At 40.1% G+C, this 26,688-nt stretch overlaps 1 protein-coding gene across 2 annotated transcripts in view; it reads right to left on the reverse strand.

Moving 5' to 3' along the window:
• Positions 1–305: 305 nt before the first annotated feature.
• CACNA1S (calcium voltage-gated channel subunit alpha1 S) overlaps positions 306–26,688 on the reverse strand; it is a 95,948-nt gene continuing 69,565 nt past the window's right edge. For both annotated transcript variants that reach the window (XM_081946674.1, XM_081946673.1), the window contains 13 exons: positions 25,800–25,891; positions 24,701–24,860; positions 21,581–21,708; positions 19,430–19,526; positions 18,921–19,023; positions 17,940–18,041; positions 17,623–17,747; positions 16,264–16,392; positions 13,872–14,080; positions 12,777–12,844; positions 12,205–12,308; positions 11,286–11,405; positions 306–912 (listed from right to left, as the gene is read on the reverse strand). In XM_081946674.1, coding sequence (XP_081802800.1) covers positions 751–912; positions 11,286–11,405; positions 12,205–12,308; positions 12,777–12,844; positions 13,872–14,080; positions 16,264–16,392; positions 17,623–17,747; positions 17,940–18,041; positions 18,921–19,023; positions 19,430–19,526; positions 21,581–21,708; positions 24,701–24,860; positions 25,800–25,891 — 1,599 coding nt within the window. In that variant the 3' untranslated portion in view covers positions 306–750. The remainder of the gene's footprint in view (positions 913–11,285; positions 11,406–12,204; positions 12,309–12,776; positions 12,845–13,871; positions 14,081–16,263; positions 16,393–17,622; positions 17,748–17,939; positions 18,042–18,920; positions 19,024–19,429; positions 19,527–21,580; positions 21,709–24,700; positions 24,861–25,799; positions 25,892–26,688) is intronic.

Raw genomic sequence — 26,688 nt, forward strand, 5'->3', positions numbered from 1 at the left:
TAATTTAAATGTTGAGACACATGCTTTAAAATTGAAGTACCTTGTACTGGGGAAAATACAGTATATTTTGTTAATGGCTTTATAACAGCTTGGAGATTTAATATAAATAAGCAGTAAAATTCTTCTTCTCTATATTGGATTGTATGAATGAATGTCTATATACACCATTTTTCTAAAAAAAACAACAACCCAAGCAAGCTTATCAGTATCTCAATTTCACTGTTTGTAACAACCATTTAAACTGCATTCAAATCTTTTGAAGTTTAAAATATATCAATGAAAATTCAAATGTATAAAAAAAACCATTTGGGGATTTTCTGTTTATTAAAAGTGTTAGTTTTTAATCATTTTTGCTTTTTCTCCAGATTCTCCAATATAATGTAAAGGCATTTTTCAGAATACTTGCCAAAGGGAAGAAATGTTACAATAATTTGGAAGTATGTAATAATCCATCTAAATTTCAGGCTAAATATAGATGTTATGAGACATGGACGAGCAAGAGATTCTCTTTTCACCTGTGCAAATCTCTCTAGGAATCCATTCTTAAAATCTCTCCTAAGGCAGCCCCAAAAACCTCTCCCTTTTCCACCTGCCATCTTTTCTGCTTGCCTATCAGGCTGGAAATCAATCAGGCCACCATGAGCAGATTGTGTAGCGCTTTCCTGGTAACTACCCAAAAACAACAAAAGTGGCTACCACTATAGAGCAATACTGGCAAAAAAAAAACGAGTGGAAAGGCCATGTGGCCCTTTATAGAGATGAAGCTGAGCTTTTCCGTCTCTCCAACAGCATGGCAGCTGTGTCTTCCACATCTGTCAGTTCTGCTTGGAAGGCTGCAACCATTTCATTTCTTGTCAGCTTCAGAAAAGACTCATCTTTAGCTAGGAAACAAAGTCCCTCAGAGGCCAGTGCCTGCATTGAAGAGAGGGAAAAGGATTAGTGTTTGGGCAAAATAAAATAAAATCAGAGTCAGCATATGGCCCCCAAAAATATGGGTCCTCATTTTACCCAAGTCAGAAGGATGGAAGGCTGAGTCAATCTTGAGCCTGGTGAGATCTGAATTGCCAAATTGCAGGCAGCCGGCAGGCAGCTGAAGTAGCCCGCACTACTGCACTCTAACCACTGCCACCATGGCTCATGAATGAGAATGGCTTCTATCTTCTCAGGTATTTCAAAGTATCCTACTGCTGGAAGGTGTCTGAGATCATCTGAAGGTAGTTCTCGATTAACAAAAACAATTAGGATCAGTAACTTAGTTGCTAAGCAGTGCAGTTGTAAAGCATATCACATGACATGTGTTAGATTCGGGCAACGAGAGAACAGACTCCGGACACGTAGTGACTTAACAGCTCTTTATTAGTAGTAGTAGTGATCCAGCTTGTTCTGTGGCCGGAGGTTTCCCCTTTTATAGGGATCGGGTACGCCTCTCGACCAATCAGAACGATACCTGTTTCCCGCCGTAGCGGCGGACCAGAGAGGAGACCTGCTGCGATATATGCTAATATCTAATACCCCTCCCCTCTTAGACGGCGCATTCCGGTTAGTTACATAGTCCTTAAGATACGTGGGTGTTTGCCTTACACGGGTGGAACGTCGCAGTTCTGGTTGATCTGGAGTGGGTTCAGGATTGGTTGCTTTTTCTGCTTCATGCTCAGGGGTCTGCAGACTTTCGTTGCTTTGGCGTTGTTCGGGTTCTCTTTCGGCCTCTTGTTCTACCCTGGGCTCGTTGGTGTCGTGGTTCTCTGTGATGGGGCTCTCGAGCGGCTGACTTTGTGCAGGCAGATAGTTTTCGTCGTCAGCCCGCAGATCTGAGTGTGCCAGGCGACCGCGTAGTTGATCGATGTGCCTTTTCCAATTCCGTCCATCTTCAAGCTCTAGCAGATACGATCGTGGCCCCGTGATGCCAATGACCCTTGCCGGTATCCACAATGTTCCCCCTGCATAGTTGTGGGCGTATACTGAATCCCCTATGCTAAAACTCCGAATTTTGCTTGTAGAGTCTGGGGGCGCTGTGGCAGAGTAATTTGGGTGAAGACGGTCCAGGTGAGACCGTAGACGGCGGCCCATTAGTAGTTCAGCGGGGCTCCTACCCATCGTTGCGCTGGGGGTAATATGTTGAATTAGGAGGTAATGGTCATTGCGTGTTTGCCAATCACCTGGACCCATCCTAGCGAGGGCCTCTTTTGCAAATCGCACCATTCTCTCCGCCTGTCCGTTTGATGCCGGATGGAATGGCGCGACGAGGGCGTGCCGAATTCCCTGACCTGCTAAGTACATTTCAAATTGCATGGCCGTGGACTGGGGCCCATTATCGGAGACCAGGAGGTCGGGCAGGCCATGAGTGGCGAAAAGTCGCCGTAGAACCTTAATGACTGCCTCTGCCGTGGTTGAAGTCATTAGGACTACTTCTAGCCATTTGGAGTATGCATCCACAACTATAAGGAAAGTCTGACCTTGGACTGGCCCTGCGAAATCGATGTGTATTCGCGACCAGGGTGCTTTAGGCTTCTCCCATTCTGTGGCGGGCGCTTCCGGGGGTGCTGGTCTCGATTCCTGGCATGGATCGCAAGTGGCCACCCATTCCTCTATTTCTTTGTCCATGTTGGGCCACCAAACGTAACTTCTTGCTAATGCCTTCATTCTAACGATCCCCGGATGCCCCACATGTAACGCCTCTAATACATTTCTACGTAACGCATACGGAATAACAACTCGATCCCCCCACAATAAACAACCTTGTAACACTGAAAGCTCATCCCATTTCCCCCAAAATAACTTGAATTCCGGGCCCACGTTTCCCTTCGGCCATCCCCTCCAAACCCAGGTTTGAACTTGCTTTATTATGTTGTCCCTAGCAGAGAATCTGGCAACGTCGCAGGAAGAAACCGGTCCTGAGTCCAAACAGTCAATTAACAACACCGGTACCTCGGGAGTGGGGTCTGGCAAGAGATCCGGAAGTGGGCAACGGCTGAGTGCGTCTGCGTGTCCTAGAGTGGAGCCCGGTTGATAAATTAGCTTGTATGAATACGCGGCCAGGAAAACAGTCCACCTGGTCATGCGTGGAGAAAGGGAGACTGGTGTGGGGCGGTTTCCCGCCAAAAGTCCCAACAGCGGTTTGTGATCTGTAATCAGTTCAAAATCGCGGCCGTAGAGGTATTCGTGGAAACGTTTTACTCCAGCTACAGCAGCTAACGCTTCCCTGTCCATCTGGCTGTAGTTCCTCTCGGCCGATGAAAGCGTCCTGGAGTAGAAGGCAATGGGTGCTTCGATCCCGTTTGGCATCCTGTGGCTAAGGACTGCGCCGACTCCAAATGGGGATGCGTCGCAGGTCAATACCAGCGGTAGCGTCTGGCTGTATTGTACTAGCAGCGAGTCAGTGGTGAGCAGGCGCTTTACTGCAGCAAAAGCTGCTGCTTCGGATCGTCCCCATCTCCATGTTGTGTTCCTCTGGAGTAGTCGATGTAATGGCTCAGCAACGGTCGCCTTCTGTCTCAGAAAAACGCTGTAGAAGTTAAGTAGTCCGAGGAAGGCCTGCAACTCGGTCTGATTTCGTGGTGTGGGGGCGTCCTGGATCGCCCTAATTTTCTTTGAAGTGGGGTGTATTCCCTGACCATCGATTCTATAACCCAGGAATTCTACGCTAGGCACGTTAATTTGGCATTTCTCCTTTTTGAGGCGGAGGCCCTTTTCTCTGATTCTGGCCAAAACAGTTCTGACTCTTTTCATTAGTTGCTCCTCGTTTGCAGCGGACACCAAGATGTCGTCGAAATAGGGGACGACTCCCGGTATCCCTTGCAAAAGCCGTTCCATGACGCTCTGGAACAGACCTGGAGCAATACTCACACCGAATTGTAGCCGGTTGCATTTGAATGCTCCCCTATGCGTCACTATAGTTTGGGCCTCCGCTGTGGCGCTATCCACGGGCAGCTGCTGATAAGCTTGTGCCATGTCTAATTTAGCAAATATTTTTCCTGGCCCCAAGGAATGCAATAAGTGTTGTACTACTGGCACAGGATATGCGCTTTGTTGTAGCGCGACATTAATTGTGCATTTATAGTCTGCGCAGATGCGGACTGACCCGTCTGGTTTGACGGGGGTCACGATGGGAGTTTCCCAGCGCGCGTGATCCACCGGCTCAAGGATTCCTTGCTCTACTAACTTATCTATCTCCTTATCTATTTTTGGGCGGAGTGCAAAAGGCACTCGTCTTGGTTTAAGTCGGATTGGCGCCACTTTGGGGTCTAAGTTGAATGAGATTGGTTTACCCACATACTTATCAAGACCGGGGCTGAACACATCCTCGAACTCCTTAAAAATCTGTTCAGCGCTGCTGTTCTCCACGGCGTTGATCCCGGTGACTTTTAGCCCCAAGGCTTCGAACCAATCTGGACCTAGAAGGTTCTGTAACGGCGCGCTGTCGATGGTCACGGGCAGCTGGGCTACGATGTCCTTGAAACGGATTTGGAATGTGCCTTGGCCCGCGATGGGGACTTGGTTCCCCTGGTAGTCTCGTAGCAGGATGTCTGGTGCACGTAGTTGGCTCTTTTTGAGGCTAGGGATAGCCTTTTTTATGGAGGCCCATGAAATGATCGTCAGGGACGATCCTGTGTCAACTTCCAGCTCGCAAGGAGAGCCCTCCAAGAGGACTGTGACTTTCAGCTTTTTAGGCCGCTTGGTGCGGACCTGACTTATTGTGGTGAGGTAGGTTCGCAATTCCTCTCTCTGGGTCAACTCTATCTCAGCATCGGTATCCTGACAATACTCTCGTTGAGCGTCTTGGTAGAACGCTCTTTCAGCTCTTTGTGTGTAATCTCTCTGGGAATACGCCCTTCCAGCTCTTTGGGGATTGTCTCTCTGGGTAAACACTTGTGGATTTCTCTCTGGGCGCCCTTTTTGCTCTCGCCAAGCCCCTGGGTTGGGCTTCTGTTGGCCGTACATTGGAGGCTGCCGTGAGGAGGCAGGGACTTCGCTCCGGCACACTCGTGCGATGTGCCCAAGTTTGTTGCAGTGCGAACAAACAACGTTCCTGAACCGACAGGTAGACCGGGGGTGGTTTCCTCCGCAGCTTGCGCAGGGTGGCAAACGGAATCCGGATCTCCCCCCAGGCCTCATGTGACTGCTTCGCATCAGGTGACTTTCCTCGAACTCGGGATCCTCGAAGTCTGGAATTGTGTCCTCGTAGTGGACTCTGGTGTGTCTTGGTGCTGGCTGGCTTGTGTTGAACCCGCGTTGCATGGTTTCCGATGATCTCTCCGCTGATTCTGAAGCTCTTGCCTCATCAAGTGCAATCTGCAGGCTTACGTTGGGTTTGGCCAACAACCGTTTCTGTAGGGAAATGTCTCTCAACCCGCATATGAGTCGATCCAGGATTTGCTCGTCCAGGTCCCTGAATCCACAATGTGTGGCTGCTTTACGTAGGGCTGCAACATATTGGTTGATAGATTCTCCCGCCTTCTGGTTCCTCGTGTTGAATCCTTGGCAACAAACGTGGCGGGAAGGTTTTGGCGCGTAATGAGTTTGTAGAGTCTGTTGCAACGCCGTCCATGATACCGCTTGTATCGGAGTAGGCGCGGTGAGGTCTCTGGCCGTGTTGAAAACTTCTCGCCCACAGTAGCCGAGGAAGATGTTTTTCTTTCGGGCATCGGTTATCCCCGTGTATTCGTTCGCTTCGAGGAAACACTCGAAGCGAATCATGAAAGCCTCCCATTCGTCGTTCGTTGGGTCGAATGGAGCAGGTGGAGTGTGCATCGCCATCTTCTCTTCGTTTGAATTTGCCGCGCTGCGGTGTCCTGAGATGGCTGCCGGAATTTCTGCCGAATTCCTGGGCTGGATCGAATCCTGAGATTCTGAGGTAGCTCTCTTCGTCCTATCTGTCTCTCGATCCCACCTTCGTCGCCAAATGTTAGATTCGGGCAACGAGAGAACAGACTCCGGACACGTAGTGACTTAACAGCTCTTTATTAGTAGTAGTAGTGATCCAGCTTGTTCTGTGGCCGGAGGTTTCCCCTTTTATAGGGATCGGGTACGCCTCTCGACCAATCAGAACGATACCTGTTTCCCGCCATAGCAGCGGACCAGAGAAGAGACCTGCTGCGATATATGCTAATATCTAACAACATGCCTACTTACAACAGTGGTGGCGGCAGTTCTGGTTGCCATTGTTAAGCGAATCCCATGCAATCATTAGGCCCGATCATGACTTCCTGCCCATTGATTTTGCTTTTTTGAAGCTAGCCCTGAAGATCGCCAAGATCCAGTCAAGTGACCATCACTTGACTGGAAAGCTGTGGCTGTCAAAATTGCAAGCCAATTAACAAGAGTCTGAATCACGATCATGACTGCAGGGATACTATGACAGCTACAATTACAAAGAATGGTTGTAAATACATTCAACGCTGTTGTAAGTTGCAACATGATGTAACCATCACTGAAAAAGTGGTTGTTAAATGAGGACTATCTACAAATCAAATCTTCGCCCAAGCAGGGATTGGCAACTACAGCATTTACTAGTGCCTGGCTTACAATAAAATAAGATAACCTTTATTGTCATTTTTTTTCTCTGGGCACTCTGGCACATATTAAAAATGAAATTCTGTTGCCTACTCTCAAAAGTGTACACATACATAGCACACATATGCAGGGCCGGATTTAGATGAAAAGAGGCCCTACGCTATTCCACTTATGGGGCCCTTTCACCTCCCATTTTTAAGTTTGTAAATTACATGAGAGATAATAAAATACATCATTACTGTGATATATATCAATATATTAAATGAAACATGTTGTAATTGGTACTAACCTTTATAAAAAATGTGGCAAGGATAATAAATAAAAATAAAAGGCCCCTCTTGATCTTGAGGCCCTAGGCTGAAGCCTAGTTAGCCTATAGGAAAATCCGGCCCTGCACATATGGATATCCTATATACATACATATGAATATATTTACAACCTAACATATAAATACATATACAATTAATCACTGTCCGTTTTGTATATATAGCGGAGAGAGGAAGTCAGAGTTGACAAGGTTGATACTGTATGTTATTAATACTGTAATATTAGTCTTTTAATTTGATTTCTTGAAAAAGTTTTTTATTTTATTTTAATTTCATGCATATAACCACAAGTATACCATTACATCTGAACAGAAATTATTTTGTATTGTCCTTTATTATATCATTCCCTCGACCCAGAACAGCTATCATTAGCTCTTCTGTTTTCAATACACCATATTGTACCCTATCTCCTCTCCCTCTCTCCTCCTCCCTACTTTCTTTCTTCCCTCTGCCATCCCTCTCTTCTCTACTTCCCTTTCCTTTCTCCTCCTCTCGCCACTTCTTCTTTCTCTCCTACTTCTCTTCTCCCTTCTATTTCCCTCTCTCCTGTCTCCTCTTTTCCTCCTTGCCTCTACCTTTCCTTTCCACTCTCTCCAATTAATTTACATGGTGTATTCCAACATCTGAGCACACTTCATTTAATATTTGCTGGTATTGATAAATTACATTCCAATAAACATCTTTCATATTTATAATTTTACATATATCCTCTTTTTAATGGTATACGTATTTCAAAATTCCATTGTTTGACACCCCCACCCACCCCAAAAGCATATTTTTTGGACAAAGTGTGAGCCGGATTCAAGTTTCCCACTTAACTAATACTAATTTTACATAGTTATATATCATTAAGCACCCCAAATGTTTTTTTGAAAAACTTTTTATTTATTTTTAATTTTCAAAACAAACATAAAAATCTTCTTTATATACCGTAGAAAGTGTATCAGTTAGTTACAAAAGGTTTTTGGGCATCTCTTCTACCGTCATCAAGTATAATTCATATTAACTCTAGTATCTTAACAATCTCTATATTTTCTTGACATTCTGCCATCTTAAACAAAAGTGCTCTCACTTGGAAGATTTTTTAAAGTTAAAACATGGATTCACAAAAGCCGTTTTTTCCCCTCTTCTCTGGTTGAAAACATGCTTCAAAGCGATATTTGGCTTACCCCTATCGCTCTGTAACGAGCCGTCAAAACAAACCATGAAGAAAGGGAAACGTTCCCCTTGAATACACAAAGCTCCAATCAACAAAACCTCCCAGCACATAGCGCTTTTAAAATATTTCTTTTTTTATATCTATTTTGTATTTCAAATTAGAAAAAGAGGTCCAGTCTTTAAATGAATTTAAAAAACATACTCACAGCGATGAAAGAGGAAAGCTTTAGTCTATAAATCACAGAGAGTCACAGAGAAAAAAAAAGTAGAAAAAGAAGACTTGATCCGTCCATTTTAAAAAGCTTGTAAAGATTCCATCCATGAAGATAGCATATAAAGAAATGGGATAACCACTGTCCAGAACCGTTACAGGTTTAATTTCGCCGCTTGATTCTTCTATTCTTCAATTTAAATCAATTTTTAAGTTTTTATAGGCAGTCTCTTTTTTAGAACAATAAAGATTCATCACCAGCTGGAAACACTTTCACTTTCCATTCCTTCCATTTTGGGGCCGCCCTGACTTCATCAGCCTTGGCTAGATTTTTTGTCACCGGCTTGAAGAAATTTCTCTTGCTTCTTTCGGGGATTTTGCAATATCCCCGAGATCAGCAAGATGTATTCTTCCTGTTCACTGTCTCTTTGGGACAGTTTAGATTTGTTTGGACCCCCGCCCCCAGTGGCAAAAGTGTCGACTGCGATCTCAGAGCATTGAGATCACACGTCGTGCCGTCGCGACTTCAGCCCCGCCTCCAAGCACCCCAAATGTTTAACTCTCTCATTAGAGCTTCAGTTAATTATTCTCCTTGGGTGTATTTTCCAGTTCCCTCTCCATTTTTCCAATATGGTTTCTTATTTAATATTTATACTTAATAAAAAAGAAAAAAATCTTCCTGCAAGCATCCTCATATGATAACATTGTATTTAATTATATACATATTATTTATCTACAACCAAATAATATTTCTTATTCCTCTGTTACTGCATATCATGTTGTATAGCAAATGTATCAGACTGATTTTAATTTGATTTCTTGAGTTCACTACAATGCCTGTGTTAATACATGTTAAGCCCCCTCCCCCAAAAGCTTACTATTATGTATTAATATTATGTGTAAATCCAATTTACATTTCTTTACTAGCAAAATTGAGTGTTTGGGAAGTGAAAGAAAAAGAGACAACCAATGTTGGCTTACAAAAAGGGCAATTTGTACATTAAACCAGTGTTTTTCAAACCTGGCAACTTAAAAATGTGTGGACTTCAACCCCTCCCCCAAATTCCCCAGGCAGCATGCCCCTTCAACTCCCAGAATCCCACCTCCCCCAGTAGTACTTCACAATAACCATGGAAGCCTGAATGTTCTCCTGTGATCAGGAAGAATTCTCTTTTGTTTATGGATTAGAAAAAAAAAATAAGAGCAATGGCAGAACTGCAACTGTCCTGTTATATCAATTTTAAAAACAGAAAAGCCTTTATGAGACAGAAATATTTCAAAATCCAGCCTTTTTTAACAATCTGAGGCATCTATACTTCCATTCCATAAAAGAAGATTTTTTTGTCATATATTTCAGAAATCAATTAAATGCCACCACAGTACTCATGAGATTTATAACTAAGGCAGCATAGACCCTAGCAGACATTATATGGATAAGACCACTCCGCAGGCCAGGCAGAAGGATAGATCAACTCCCAACCTGGTTCTGTTCATTTCTTAAAGATTTCAGCAGCACTAAGTCAGAAAGAGTCAGTTTCAGTTCAAAATAAAACACAGGTGTCATTTACTAAAATATATCAGGAATCTTATCCTTTAAGGATAGTTTCCGGGTGGTTCCCTGGGATTCATAGTGGAGTCCAATCTTGACTTTTAGTCAGCCTTTGGAAGGGAAACCGAATTCATAAAACATAGAGTTTCCTTAGGTATTTGGAAAGCTTCCAGGAATTTTCAATCAATATCTTAGCTAGGTTGATCTGGTGTCCTCCAGGTGATTCCTATAATACCTATTAAGGAGGCTGTGCAATATTTCAGATTCAGTTCAAGACGTGTGGTTCAGAATACATGATTGCAGCACAGGGGTGAGATCCAGCAGGTTCTGACAGGTTCTGGAGAACCGGTAGCGGAAATTTTGAGTAGTTCGGAGAACTGGCAAATGCCACTTCTGGCTGGCCCCAGAGTGGGGTGGGAATGGAGATTTTGCAGTATCCTTCCCTGCCATGCCCACCAAGCCACACCCACGAAGCCACACCATGCCCACCAAGCCAGACCCACAGAACCAGTAATAAAAAAAAAGTATTTCACCACTGCTGCAGCACCACATCACATAGGTGCAGCAGAGTTTCTCTTAAAGTAGCCACACAATCTGGGGAAACGTCATGCTTTTAATGAATTCTAGAGAAGTGCTGTATTCACGCTCACATTCTCAAACACAGATTCCAATCCAAACCAGCTCTGAAAACCTCACAATCCTACAGTTTAGTATAAGAGTCATAAAAAAACCCAATTGGAATATGTTCACTTTGATACTGACATGCCTGTTCATGCCTGCTCATAAGTCTTTGTCTAGACTAGTGTTTCTCAACCTCAGCAACTTTAAGATGTGTGCAATGCCTGGGGAATTATGGGAGTTGAAGTCCATGCAAATTGAGAAATATTGGTCTAAAGAGTGGTGAAGCAAATGGGGAAGAATCTCTCTGTCTCTCAAGTTATGTTCTCTCAAGTTATGATCTTGGAAAAAGAAAAAAACAACAACACCAGCTTCCCCTGCCAACAATTTATGCTTAATGAAGGAACTGTTGCATATTAAAATTCCATAATTTTAGCAGATTATTTAATAAATCCTATGCAATTTCCCTCCTCAATACCTCTGAATATAAGCATGAGGTTGGGGCTTTTTAATCCAACTCTGTCTGCTCTTGAATAACATGTATTTGAGGTTTTATATGGCATAACATACCAGTAGCTACTTAAAAAAAAATTAATCAAGGTAGAGCTGCTTCAAAATTATTGACATTTTAATTATTGACATTTTAAGCCAATCCTCATTTGTCATTTCTAAAGTAGATCCCGCTACTGTGATTCATACACAATAGTTTATATCTCAGTCTGTTATTCAGAGTCAGGCATTGCAGTTTGTCAGGGTTTAAAATCTGGGTGAACTTAACTAGTTATGGTTTATTTAATAAGCAACAGATGAGCAAAGTATGGCTTAGTGTAATGCATGAAGCCAATCATTATATTCCTATTCACTGTATATCCTTGATCTTATACAGACCCCAACTATTTGCACACTTATGTACCTCTTGAAGGAATTGAAGAGTGGCTGGGGTTGGGGCTTCTGGGTTCCTTGAAGTGCTTTCTTCACTGTTGCTTGTAGATGATAAAACTTCACCATGATCTGCATCTTGAGTGACAATGTTCTTGAGAAATTGTAGATTAAACAATTAAAACTATCTGCATGGAAATCCTTTGACTTCACTGCCATAGTTTAAGAAAACCCCCGAAAAATGCAAGGTGTAACTATTTCCCCCAACCCTTTAAATGTGGCATTGTGGTTCAAGTTGCTGGGTTATAAACAATATATGGAAAATATATATGGAAAAAATACTTTGTTTATACTTCCCAGATATATACATAAATGCTCTGAGCTTATGCTTCTTTTACTGCAACCTGTTCAATGCAATAGAAAAATATCTTGTTATAAGAGTCTAAATTCTTATTTTTAGTTACTCCTCCAATATTTTCTTCCATTATCTTTCATAGTTTCATTTTTATATGGTGAAACATTGCTTTTTTGCTACTCAGGAAGAACATGTCTCTAAGTCAGATGAAAAACTGAAAATTATGGGCAATTCGGAATGCCTGTTTAAGTGGTAATATTATTTTACTCTTCACTTAATAGTAAGCAATAAAGTGGACTAAAACTGCAAATAGTAATCTTTAACAGGTATTATAAGGAACACTTTGCTAAAAGCAGCTTTATAGAACCTTCATTATAGAGAAAGTAATGGTGGGTAATACAATACTATATAAATTCTATTACTTTCTCCTAATTGTGAAAAAGCTACACTTGAGCAAAGTAAAAATATTCTAGCAAAGTAACTACTCACATATCCATTATGGTCATTGCTGATAGAATTGAAAGTCTCTTTTCTAGTCAAATGTGGATAAGTTAATCAAGTGTGAAAAAACTTATAAACAATCTGAGTTTACATTTACCTGTTGAGTAGAAAATTGTCGCTCTGAAGAGCACCTGACATTGTTTGCTGATAATTTGCTCCTTTTGTCTTGCTGCTTTTCATTTTGAATAGAACATTGTTTGACTGGGGGAAAGTGGAAAACAAACAAAAAATATGTAATGATAGTAGGGATACATAGCTGAATTACAAGTAAATGTCATAATGTTTTTATTAGGCTAATAACTCTTGTTCTAGAAATACTAGAAATATTATTTTTGAGGTATAGGAGGCGGCGAGCGTGGTCACCTCATGGCTGCTGCTGTGTTGCAATATTTTGGGGGAGGGCTTATTTTGGGGGGAGGGCTTATTTTAGTGCATGTGCTGAAAAGCCTGGTTGGGTTTATTATCCGGGGAGGTCTTATTTTCAGGGAAACAGGGTATGTAAATATATGCATTATGCAGATCATTTTGTTAGAGCAACAATTATCTCCCAGCCACAAAGACAAGAGAATTGAGACTAATCCTATAGTAGAAATCTCCTGGTTTGGGCAGTCTTTCATCATTTGGACAAGAAAGAGTGTATCACACAGAAGGAGGGTTGGCAGAACTCACTGAGGTGAGATGAATGAGGAGATGGTGGTAACATCTTCTGGTCATTCAATTCATTCTCATATGTCATCCTGTGAAACAAAACACTGATGATTAAATCCTAGTACGCTATCCAAGTCAACTAATTAGTGATCATTTGATAATGCTTTAAGTGAAATGTAACAAACTATCCTGGCATACTGGAAAACTCTTCTGGGACCCTGATCAGATACTGATGGTCGTTTCCATTTTATCATTTGTTTTCTTGTATATCTGTGATAATTGATGCAAAGTTGCCCTTTTGTGATTTACCAGTTTACAAAATATGATGGTGCTTTAAAATCTGATTACCAGAGACTGACTATGAATGGTTGAATTCAGGTGAAACCATGGTAAGAACTGCACAATCATATGACATCAGTTTACATCTATGTATACTGAACTAAAATAGTTGTTATAATTCTACAATAATTTCCACAGTCTGAAAAAATATTTTTGGAATGCTTTTGTTGTTTCTTTTGGCTTTAATAATATAATAACAATTTAAAATCATCAGTAATTTTGACCACTTCATTGCTAATCCCAATTTCAAAAAATAAATGAAGCAATAGTGTCAGAAGAGATCCTTCTGTTCCACTGTTTATATCCTTTTGTTCCCAGAATTATTTTTCCTACTTTGTGTTCTTTAATTAATTACTAGTCCCTAATAGGAACTGCCCTAATTGAGTTTGGCCATAAATCTTTGGTGAAGAACTTTAGTCTTTGTAACCAGCTAATGAAACATATACAGACTCCAAAGACAGACAGAGAGAGCATTAGGCTAATTGACCTATAATGTCTGGAAATGATTCCTGGAAATATTGGTTAAGGCAACCTGATTTATATCTTTTGTAGTAAATGTAGAATCCTTTTCATAAAACATTATTTTTCTTTTACACAATGTGTTAGGCTGTTGTTCTGTTTCATCCTGTATGGCTTGGAAAAGGACACCTTTAAAACATTCCGGGTCCGACCTAATTATTTATACCAGAGTGTTATTCTGAAATGAGCATTACTATCCAATTTTGGCTCCTGATCCTAAATACTGTTACCATTTTTTATCCCAACTTTAGTTCTTACCGTATTGTTGCATTGTTGTTAGCATTACTGTTGCTGTTGTTCACATTGGTGCCTTTTGCAGGTGGAAAGTCCTCAATGAATACTGGGGAATCTAATTCTTCACTACCCATCTCGGTGAACTGCAGAGGTCTTTGGCTTGCCATGTGTGGTGGAAGGGGGCTGCTGGGCTCGATGAAGTTCTCAACATGGCCAAACAAGCCCCCTGTTCTCTGAATTTAAGGGAGAAAGGGAGAAGATAGTCACCTTGTTTTTCCTAAAGTCATTTTGTGTTTCAGCAGCAGAGAACTGAAGAAGCTGAAACTGAAGAAGCTCAAGAAGTTACACTTCTAGTAAGCTAAGGCTCAAGCTACATGTTATATTAAAGGTGTTTAATATTTACGTGTGTATGTATGTATGTATGTATGTATGTGTGTGTGTGTGTGTATATATATAATTTTTTTCCCGTAGATTTTCACGGGTGTAGGTATGCTGGTCTTGTTGCATTTGGGTCTTTTCCCGTGTAAGATTGAGATTGTCTTGGCAACGTTTCAGCCAAGTCTCAGGCTGAGGATGGCGAGTGAGACCTCACCAAAACTTTGCCAAAACAATCTCAATCTTACACGGGAAAAAACCCGAATACAACAAGACCAGAATATATATACGTCTCTCTCTGTGTGTGTATGTGCGTGTGTGTGTGTGTGTGTGTGTGTGTGTGCATTCCTTCATACCATTTCACTGCTTGAAAGTTCAATTTATCAATTTCAAATTATTATTTGTGGTGAATAATTTTTGTGAGTAGCAACAGAGAACAATTTTGAGCAAAATTGTAGAATAAAGCCAAGTGATTCCAGGTGCACCTTCCATCTTGCTGAACTTTTGAAGACTTATGGTCACCTTTAAATATGCTATTTGGAATTTTTTTTAGCATAATACAAAATTCGTTGAGATTCACAAATTGTGTATAATTTTTTTCCTATCACATTGTATGCATCTGATGTTGGGGTCAACAAAAAACAAGTTCCATGGTATATTAATATTAATATTTAATACTGATTTAAATTTATGTCAGGATTTTCTTTCTTAATCATATTTTAGTGTAGCCAAAAATGAAGTTGATGCAGAAAAAAATGTGCTTTTTTTCTATTAACTTCAAAGAAGGATGTGCATGTATGCATCCATACATAAGAGGTGTTCAGGTTAGGTAAGTTTACTAAACCTCTGTTGTGTACTGATAAGTATGCATGCATCTGATCATTTTGTAAAAAGATATTCATTTACCTCAGAAGGATTTACAGCATGAAGCCCTCTCTTCTCTATTCTTCAGAATGAAGTGTGTGTGTGTGTGTGTGTGTGTGTGTGTGTCGGGGGTGGGTTCCTGCCAGTTCTAACCTCTTCTGTAGAAGAGGTTCCACAAATCCACAGTGCCATTTAGAATTGGTTCCAGCTCCCTCCTCCCGCCCATCCACCCATCATCAAGATGAAGAGCGAGAGGAGGAATTCTGGGAGTTGACGTCCACAAGTCTTAAAGCTGTCACATTTGAACACCCCTAGGGTTTTTTTTCTAAAGGGTTAGGGGTGCAAGGGTCTTGTAACTTGACAGCTTTAAGACTTGCGTGCTTCAAATGCCAGAGTTTCTGAGCCAACATTTTGGTTCCTAAGCAAGAGCATTGTTAAGTGAGTTTCACTACATTTTACAAGTTGGCCTTGCCCACCCAGTCACATGGCTGGCAAGCCACTCCCACCCAGTCACATAGCCGGCAAGCCACTCCCACAAAGCAGGCCACACCTACAGAAGAGGTTCTAAAAAATTTTTGAAACCCACCACTGGTGTGTGTGTACACTAAACTGGGTACACAGATGACTTACTCTCTGGAAACAAATATTGTGGTGGGTAAGACACCCCTAGCACCCCTCAGGGTGTGTGTTCTGTTAAGATATAGCCTGTTGCGCCTTAAAATGGCTTCCACTATACTGCCGTAAAATGGCTTCTACTGTACAGCACAGTGGAGTTGCCATGGTAACAGCTTAACGGTACTCCACAAGGGGGCTCCCTCTGGTAAGGGGGAAAATCCTACATTAGAAATTGCGTTTGGTCCGGACATTTTCGCCCTATAAATAAATACCCGGACAACCCCAGGTTATCAGCTAGTTTAGAAATAGAGCAAAGGCCCTTCTGTCCTTTATAATTCCGATGCTTATAACCAAGGAAACTGTATATGTTCTGGACAATGAATTATTTTAATGTGGGGATGAAGACAAAAGTGAAAGAGGGAATGATCTGTAAGAAAGCAAAGGTCACAGCAGCAAAAATACAGTTTGCTGCAATTTGTAGATAGAAGAGACCTCTTTAATTAAAGAATAGATCTGTTCTTAAATCTGCCATACACGTAATCCCTTCTGTACTTATACTCACCCTGTAGATGCCTTCCTCCATCGCTGCCTCTACCATGGCTCTTTCAAGTTCCTCCTCTGCAGTCAGATCCCCAGAGATTGCTCTTTTGATCTCAGGAGCAGCTTCCTCTTCAATGGTCCTTAAGCCAGCCTTATGAGAAGTGAGGTGGAATCCTTTAGCATTGGAAGGGCCCATTCATACCAAAATGGGAAAGGGATGGAGCAGATACTATATATCCTCCAAGAATTATTAACTTTCTCCTCCCAACCTTATTCTCCTGATCCCCTCTCAGTTGGACAAATATAATGCAATCAGTCAGTGGCAGATTAAGGCTCACTGGTGCCCTAAGCACTGACAAATCTTGGTGCCTCCCTCCTTTGTACATACTGTACAAATCTTCATTGGGTTTTTTTTTCTTTCTCAGCTTTGTGGTGCCCCCTTGGGCCTGGTGCCCTAAGCATGGGCTTAGTCTGCTTAATGGTTAATACACTACTGCAACTAATGTGTTGTTGCTGGTTCTGAGCATGACTCAACAAGTTAGAAAGCAATTGGGTTAGAAAGCAGTAATTCAACTTCTCACAGGACAATCACACAACTGCAGAATAACACCAGCTCGTGGCTCTAAACCCAGTTGTGTTGATTATTGTTTTTAAGGCTCTTTACAATGTAGCATGATCAGTTTGAAATACTATTTTTTTGCTGCTGTCTGTTTTTTCCCCCTGGTTTTCTGGATTCCCAATAGCTCTACACAGTCCCATTGCATTATTTATATCAGTTAAGGGATAATATGAGTAGATATCTGAGCTTCTAGATTGCTTAATACTGCTCTAAATCAATTGCTAAGCATGCCAAACACAAATTCTAGAACTTCTTTAAAGACAGATTGGCTATATATATATAAAACCATAAATCAAAACTTTGGAATAAAGTGAAATTGTTTTATAGCTTATTCCTTCTCCACGTGGATAGGGAATGAAGAATATTATGATATGTAACACTTTGCTCAGGTTTGTATAGACTCACATATACTGTATAGTACATGTTGCATAAAGGAGGGTCAATTTCAGACCAGAGCAAACCTATAGTGTTGAAGAAAGACTTGATTATAAGCAGTTAGAGGAAATAAGATAGATTGTTTGATAAGAAATCATAATACATTTCTCAAAGATATTAATACATACAGTAGCTCTTAAAAGATCCTCAAAACATATATGCTAAGAATGCACATAATTCATGCACATATCCTAGGATACAAATTTAAGCCCAGTGCCAGAACAGAGAAATTTTCACTGGCCCTCACTCCACTGTAGGTTGAAATATTTCTGCTTCTTAAGAAGTTGTGAAAATATGCAGTATTTCTCAAATCAGTTTCCCATTTACCTGGATTTCAACAGCATTTTTCTTAGGTCGATATCCATAATATTCTTCCTGGTGCTTAATAAATTTTCTGAAGTGCTCCTGGATGAGGAAAGTGGCATAAAACTTTCCCACAGTAACTTCATCATCTAGAAGAATATATACAAATTTAGGCATTGTAATTATGCAAGAGATGCACAGTACATATTAATTCATGTACCAAGCTACTTTCTAAACATGAAATTTTATGAGAATTTATAAGTAGATCAGTCAAAAGCTTCTTCACAAGCACTAGAAATGTAAATGAAGATCAAAAGTCTTTTGATAGTCTGAGGACTCACCTCCAATTGGTGGAATGACTTGATCTAAAAGCTTCATGCTGGTTCTCTTCCAGATTTTTTTAATAATCATCCTCAGTTCTTCATTGGCTTTCTCAAAGTTGCCTACAAAGCACCCATCATACAAAATGATTTATACCAGTACATAACTTAATATTCAGAGTTCAACTGTAGCTTAACTAAATCAAATCAGAATAACAGAATAACAGAGTTGGAAGGGACTTGTAAATCAGCTAGTCCAATCCCACGCCCAAGCAGGAGACCCTACACTATGATAAATAGAGCTTGAAAAACCTTGAACAAAAAGTTCTGTATATGTGCTAGAAACGCTCCAAAAGTCCTCTTTCATACAGAATTACATGACTCAAAATGCAGATAAAGTCTCAAAGTCCTTTATCATGGCTAACTCTGGTTTTGTTTACCAATAATGAATATCCAAACCTTGGAAGCATTGGAAACAAAGTGCCCCTATATCTCCTCTGCCACTGGCATGTGGTTCATGATTTAGCATTTTATATCAAATTTCTTCATTTATTTAAATTTAGACGCCTTTCAATGGCAACGGGTGCCTTATTTGACTTAAATAAGGCTGCAACTAAACATCAACTTAAATATTAAGGTGGTTCAAATCTTCTATAATCCTAGTCATGGATGAACTTGCTAATGTTTGTTTTTTGAAAACTCAGGCTCTTTATAGCCCTAGAGCTCTAGCAGCCGTGTGTTGGCACACATCCCTACTGAAACTACTTATTGTAATTTATTGCAATTGTGGTCTTGTGATTAAATGCACTAGAAAGGTATTAATTATTATTGATTTATAGCATCTACTGTTGGCCTTATGTAATTGTGCAGTAATGGATTTTAGTGTCATCTATTTTTCTATTGGTATATAAGGTGATTAATGTTCTTTTCCATTCATGAAATAATAACGAGAAAATGCAGTGAAATTATTCATGACATAACATTGGCAGGCTCCACTCTTACCTTCTGTCTTGATCTTGAGAGCAGTTCTCACCAGAGCAAAGAGTGTGGCATTGAAAGTAACTGTGCCATCACTGTTCAGCGGCATATTCATGCCCACTAGCCGCTGCAAAACACACACAAATATATGCCAGAAAGACAAAACATTATGGTTGGATTTACACATACTGTAGTATTATTTCACAATCTGACATATTTTTAATTCACTCAACAAACCATGGTTTAAAAAAACCTCTAGTTTTGTATGATATGTGATTGCAGCTTTTACATATACAAACAAAATTTTAATAATCTGGGTCAGTCATCAGGACCAAAGCTTCTGTCTTCCAAGCTTTGGGACTGGTGCTGGAGCTCATATTCATTTTAATATTCATTACTTATTGGACAATAAGAAACAGGATGGAGCACCAGTCTTTCCTATGGGGACTACAGTGCCATTTGGGGTAACAGAAGAGAAATGAAATGGGGTCTACATAGCATCTATAATAAAACATTGTCTGTTAGCCAATTACCTTGCAAGCCACACGGTGCGGACAAAATTTCCCAAATCCCAGGGGGGGCTGGATTCGTCTCAATAGAGTTACCACATCTAGATGCTTAATTCGGCCCCTGAGGCAAAACCAAACATAGTTGTATTTTATACATCTGATGCAAAAATAGAACTTTGATCCCTAATTCAGAAGGCAGAGGCCACAATTTAATGTCCCTTTGGCATTTTTTTTAATCAAAGTGAATCAGCACACATTTTGATTTTATGTGTTTGATAGCTAGCATAGTCCATGACTTGCAGCACGTGTCATAAAGCATTCCTGGAAGAAGCTGGTAATTTTCCCTGTGGAGCAAATCAAAACTGGGAAATTAGCTATACAAACTCCAGGAATCTCTCAATTCCTTTCAAGCCTTGTAGATTGACATTCTTTACAAATCTGATTGCCATATGCAAATAAAACAATATAAGCAGATTGGGAAAGGTCATTATTTGCTTCAAACAACCCACAAAGCCATAACATGGTTTGTTTGGATCAGCATTTGATGCAGACCCAGTTGTTACAGTTTGCAGACCGGAGTTTATGGCTTGCATATGGTACAAATCAAGCTAATAGTGATTTGATCAGTAAATCATGGCTAAACAAGGCATACTTTAGCATAATAAAGTATGCTTTAACATTTAGCAAATATTAGGAAATATTAGGAGTCTGAAATCTTAACTTTGACTAAACCCAGTTTCCTTGCAAGGCTGCCTAACATAAGGAAAAGTCAGACAATCCCATTAAGGCATGAATGTTGGGCGTGAGTAGTAGTTACAGCCTCTTGTTTGCTCCCTTAAAATGGACAGATTTATACAGTCAGGCATTTACACTAGCTTGTTGTCTTAGATAGTATAGAAGACACTATCTCATATTGAAATAGTTAACCTATTTAAGATACAGATTTGGGGGAGGACAATCTCTTGTGTACCTCAAGCAGTAAAATCTTTTTCAGCACTTTAAGCATGTTGCCGTATGATAAACACATGCTTTTTTGGTGATATAAAATATAACTTGTGAAAGATAACTCTTAAGAAAAATTATTTATCAAAGGATATTGAACACCTATAATTCCATGAATGGTCCTTGATGATACGTATTCTTGGAAAATCCATTTTTACATCTAATGCAGCAAAGTAATAATCAGGACTTTCTCTGTCTCCAGAACAGCTAGTCATTTTAAATTTATTGTTCAATATCTTTAAAACATTGATTAGCAAAGTTGTTGGTAGACAAATGGATGCTCCATTCATTTTTAACAGGAAACCAACAGAAGAGAATATATGTAGCTCATGATTGAACTGTGGAATCCTTAGTGTGCTCTAAGCTTTTTTTTATTAAAAACATCAAGAAAGAAACAAAAAGGCCAGAGCACATTCTTCCTGGCAGCCTATATCCAGAGAAGCAGGGATTAACTGCAGAGAAACAATCAAGCAGAAAACAATAACCTAATCAAGAAACAATCAAGAAGAAAAGCCTACATCAGTGGCAAGGCAACCTGCTGTAAATAAACAGGAATCAAACCCCACACTCACTAGCACTGCTGATGTTACCTAGCTGGGTACTAAAATGTCTGCAACTGAACAACCAAGCTCAGAGAGCCCCAAGGACTCCACGATTTAACAGGAAACTTTAGAGCATGGGTGTCAAACTCGCAACTCGTATCGTGACTTTTCCCCCCTTTGCTAAACTGGGGGGGGGGGGATGGCCAGCACATGAAGGATCCGGTCCGGGGGCCATGAGTTTGACACCCCTGCTTTAGAGATATAGGCTTCAGACAATGCTCAAAACAAAAATAGGAAATTTAGCCCACTAATATCTATATTAGAGAATAAGGCTACATCATAATTAGATTATGTTACCATATTTTATTATCTCCCTCTAATATTCCTGTTATAAACACACTGGCAAACAAATGAACATGTATTTTAAGAAAGGGATTAGTGATTAATGTTCTTCATTTAGGTTGAAATATAGACTGAAAGCAAAGCAAAAGTATCACCTTTCTCATTTTGTAGATGCTTAAGTGAACATGCTCGTTTTAGAGAACATTTTTTAAAAACCCAAATCACTGAGCTTGCTTTATAATTTTCAGTGGCGCTATTCACGGCAATCTACCAATAGAGAGTTTCTCACGTGGCTTCAGGATCATATTCTGCCCAGATTTTTTTGAATTCATCTAGGTGATGGGGACCTAAGATGGACCAATCCCGTGTGAGGTAGTCAAAATTATCCATGATGACAGCAACAAAGAGATTGATAATCTAAGGAGAAATGAATTGGCACATTTTAGGTGAAAGATGACAGGAGACAATGGAGCCTAAGCACCATCCAGAGATTTTCTTTGGCATCAGAGGGATTCATAGCATTAAACTCTTGACTGTGCTATAAAAACTACATTAACTGGCTGATTTTCTCAGGCAATAAAACAATGTTTCCATAAATTCTAGCTTTCATGTATGTGGATGGTTTCACAAGATAGACACCAACTAAGGTAGTAATTAGGACATAAGCAAAAAAAAGATCATTATAAAAGGGTGTTCTTATGAACACAAATCAAAATTTAATACAACAATTCTCAACTTTTCATTTCTTAAATGCCTCTAATTACTCTATCAAAGAATGTAAGTCACACCAAGACAGAATTTTAAAAGCCCACTTTTCCCAAGACAGACGTGCATCCTGTTGTTGGATTTATCAGTTGAAATGAGCTTTAAGAACATAGATTGTGAGTTTCTTTCTCTTTCTAATAGTAGCTTTCCTCTAATTGTTGCAAAAGGAGAAAAGCATCTTTCTAAACCACAAATGTATAGTATCAGGGAAGTGCTGCCCCCATTGCCCCCAACCAGAATCAACAGACCAAACTGCATCACTTCATCCCCTTGGCATCATCCACTTGGCCTTTTCTAAAAGTGAAACATGTACCACCAGCTCAGATGCACTCATAATATACCACAGGAGAGGATACTATCATGACATCTTTGATAGATTCACATACTGCACCAAGCCATAACAATGTACTTTGGTATGAGGGAAAGTTCTGAAAAAGTACCATTTAAATGGAGGAAGAAAAGGAATATTCAAAAGTGCCCTTTTATTGCAGTATAATATTGCTTCAGGAATTATCTGTCTGGACATTTGACAAAATTCAAACAAATGTGAAATCCGATATGGGGGCAACATTAAGAATCGTGGTGGCACAGTGGTTAGAATGCAGTACTGCAGGCTAACTCTGCTCACTGCCTGGAGTTTGATCCTGACGGACTCAAGGTTGACTCAGCCTTCCATCCTTCTGAGGTCAGTAAAATGAAGATCCAGATTACTGGGGGCAATATGCTGACTCTGTAAACCGCTTAGAGAGGACTGTAAAGCACTGTGAAGCGGTATATAAGTCTAACTGCTATTGCTATTGTGAAGATTATTTGAACTAATAAAATAGACAGAAGCAAGACTTTGCTAGTCTCAAGCTTTATACAAGGAATGAAGGCAAGTAAACTTCCCTCCTTTTTTTACTCCGGAGTTGGCCTCCAATTGTCCTTCACAACCAAAGGAAGTCAATTAATCTTGATATTTGTGACCTAATATTCCTTGGTTCCATGGTCAGTTTAGTCAAGTTTACATTTCAGTGAGGTTGAGGATCATGGACCATGAAGAGCTCTAGAGACAGGTGGTCAGCAGTTCCTAACATTAATTTATGGAAGCATCTTAACAGCCTGCCATCATTTTTAATAAAATGAGCTATGTGCAGTGGCTGGGGTAGTCTGGGGGGGGAAATAGCCTGTTTTTCATGTCTCAGAAATAGTTGAGAAAGGCACTATGGTAGTAATAGCTGCCATGATCTACAAATATATTATTCTACCTCTGGTCAAATAGTTTTTGCAGATGTTGAAAGAGAATGAAACAAAGAAAAAAAATATCTGTCCTGAAATGATGAACAATGCCTATATCACATACATAACTTCCATAAAACTTCCCCTGTTCAGGGGGGGGAGGGGGAAGTGCCACATAGTCGGTTTCTGGTCTTGGTTTAATGCTTGATTTGGCACAAACCTTACAATCGCTGCATTCTGGCATTGGAAGGTGCAGCCCAGGGGTGTCCAAACTTGGGAACTTTAAGACTTGTGGATTTCAACTCCCAGAATTCTTCAACTCAGAATTCTGGGAGTTGAAGTCCACAAGTCTTAAAGTTCCCAAGTTTGGACACCCCTGGTGTAGCCAATTCACCTACCCCCACATGACAGACACAAAAAGACCCTTGAAGTTAAAGTAATGTACATTTCTAATAAAGGAGAATATTTGTAGCTCAGGATTGACACGAGGGGTCCTTGGTGCTCTCTGAACTTGCTTGTTTTCTTGCTGTCTTTTCATTACCCAAACTAGCTAACAGGTCGGTGCTAGTCTAGAAAACTTCCCATGGACATGCTGGGAAAAGAAAAAACAAACTGCACCCAGCACTGATGATGTTATCTAGTTTGGATAATGAAACGTCTACAAGAAAGCAAGAAAGTTCAGAGAGCACAGAGGACCCTAATGTATATTTCATCAACATGTTACAGTGTAAGCCCCAGAAATGTGAATTGTAGGCCAAAAGGTCTCCAGTTCAAATCTCATTAGTCCCAATGCACTGGAATCTAGTCAGCCTGATCTCCTCAAATGCATCATGGCGCAGGGAAGGGGGTAGAAACCTATACACTGAATGTGAACTTAGGAATTAAGTTCTGGTGGCTAAGCAACTAACATGGTTAAAGGGAGGTGTTTGTGTTCTGGAAGAAACCCTGAGCTTTGCAATAGTCGTGGGAAAACTGTAGAAAAAGAAACAACAAACCTAAGCAGCTCATTAAGAATGAGAATGCTCAGGAACAAGAGGGTGTGGAATGTCTGTTTGGGAGAGGATGTGGCATGGAAACCTGGAGAGCAAAAGGGAGAATGGGATGACTATGGAACTGAACATTGGTTGGATTGATCAGGGGCATTAAATGCTGTACCATTTCATTGCATATCACACTTAAATTATTAATCTTTCTGTACCATATTATTATAAAGATTATAGATGCACTGTCTTCCTTTCAACCTTTTTTGCATGCCCAAATATTTTTCTTCCTCAATTGTGAATAACTCAATAACTGAACGAACTCCACCTGTTACATTTAGTTCCTGTTCTGATGACATCCCATTTATTTATATATTGCAAATATATGTTGGATGCACACAATATAAGAGCCTGATATGAGAAAGAAGGAAGGAAAAAAAACATACCAGGAATGCACACAGCATGTAAAAGCTTACAAAGTAGAAATAAGCAAAGCCTGAGCCACAGGTGTATTCTTCTCCACGAGCATAATCAGACTCAGGGTCACATAACTTGCCATAGCTGGCACCTAACATGATCTCCTGCCAGGCCTCACCTGTGGCACACCTAGAGAAAAAGGGAAATTAAGGCAAGGCAAAATATAATACCTGAACCTAATCCAGAAGGATTATAAAAATAATTCATAGATGTCATTAACATTTTTAAAAAGTACATACTGGTAGTATCAATCAGAATATTTTCTAGATTGAGCTGCAGGAATAATAATCACATTCATACATACTACCCTTTCCAATAGCAGTTCTCATTTACTTATTCATTGGTCAAATGTTTTAGAAGAAATTGAAAAAATAATAACTCAAGATATTTGGGATAATTGTATCTACCATCTATCTATACCTATACCTATATCTACATCTGTCTATCTCCTTCCTTTATTACTTTTATAGATAACTCAAAGTACAATATGCCTTCCTCCTTCTATTTTCTCCACAATCACAACTCTGTGGAGTTGGGCTAAGAGATAGTGATTGGCACAAAGTCACACAGCTGCCTTTCAAACCTAAGGCAGAACTAGTACTCCCAGTCTCCTGGTTCTAGCTTCCTGCTTTAACCACTGTTGAGTTTACTGCCCATTCCTCCCAATATATTGGGAAGAGTTGTTGTTTAAATCATCACATTATTTTTTCCCCACCAATTGGCAGGTTCACTATCACAGAACACTGGGAAACCAAAGTGTTCATTTATCTGGGTTAGTGGCATTGAAAAGTGTAGGAAATAGTACTGTTGAAAATTAATCCCTTAAGCAGGAATTGTTTTATTCAAACATCATATTTAAACCACACGTTTGTGCTAACTTCAACATCAACCTTGATAGCTAGAGAAAATGTACACAGGACTATGTTTTTGAAGATGATATGTGTATTTTTTGGATCTGAAAGGATCTTCTGTCAAGAGAGGAGATGCCACCAATAAGAAGGGAGGAAAGGCTATGCAAGATAATGTGGGCCCCCAGTTATAAACCAAATAAGCTTAAATAATACAGACCTGAATAGCATCAACACTGCTTGTGGAAAAGTCTGAAAGTGGTTGTTCCGGTTTATTTGAGATCCATCTACCAGTGCAATTTTCCCAAACATCTATAAATGAACATGCTGTTGTCAGAGGCTTATCTGCAAAACCTTGAAGCTTGTAACCATTCCTTCTTGCTTTGCTCATACTGGATTCTACTTAAGCTATTTAATTTAGATGGTGAGCTTCTTTTGCCATCTTCCTGACTTAAACACCTGGTCCACCTTTTCCAACTTGAACAATACTTTTTGTAGTAAGGGGAAAAGAGAAAGCAAAAGCAGTAAAAACAAGGGAGTGCTGTAGGTAGAATATAATAACACATGTGCCTCTTGAGAGGTTCCTTTTATGGTAAAAGCCATGCCTAGAAGTATCCCTTTTCTTTGAATTTTTCCAGGGAAGTAAATTTGTTGTTTGCAATCCTCCATTAAGAAACAGCAAGTGCTTCCAGAAGATGTTTCTATCATATAATTACCTTCTCACATTTTCTGAAACAAAGGGATTCTCTTCCCTTTGTAACTCTCCTATATTGTTCTGTTTCTTTTACCTTTTTACTTTCACCACAATACCATTGGGGGGGGGGGATTGGAAGGACAGAAATAAATACCCAAGTATTATGCTAGGAGTCCCCATTTGAAAATATCCTAAGTCCTGTTCTGACCCCCCTCTCCATGCCTGTGAACAAGCCAAAACACAGGCTTGGCTGTTTGCCACTGTTTAATTGCAAGATAACAAACCTTTTGGCCAAAGGCCCAGATAATTCAAAATACAACAAAACAAACCAGATATTCAAACACGGCTCTAAGACATCGACTTTCTTCACTGCTAATTTCGAATGGTTGTTTCCTGAAAATGTCCCCTCCCAACA

The sequence above is a fragment of the Natrix helvetica genome (assembly GCF_964273705.1).
Source record: "Natrix helvetica genome assembly, chromosome: 3".
NCBI lineage: Eukaryota > Metazoa > Chordata > Lepidosauria > Squamata > Natricidae > Natrix > Natrix helvetica.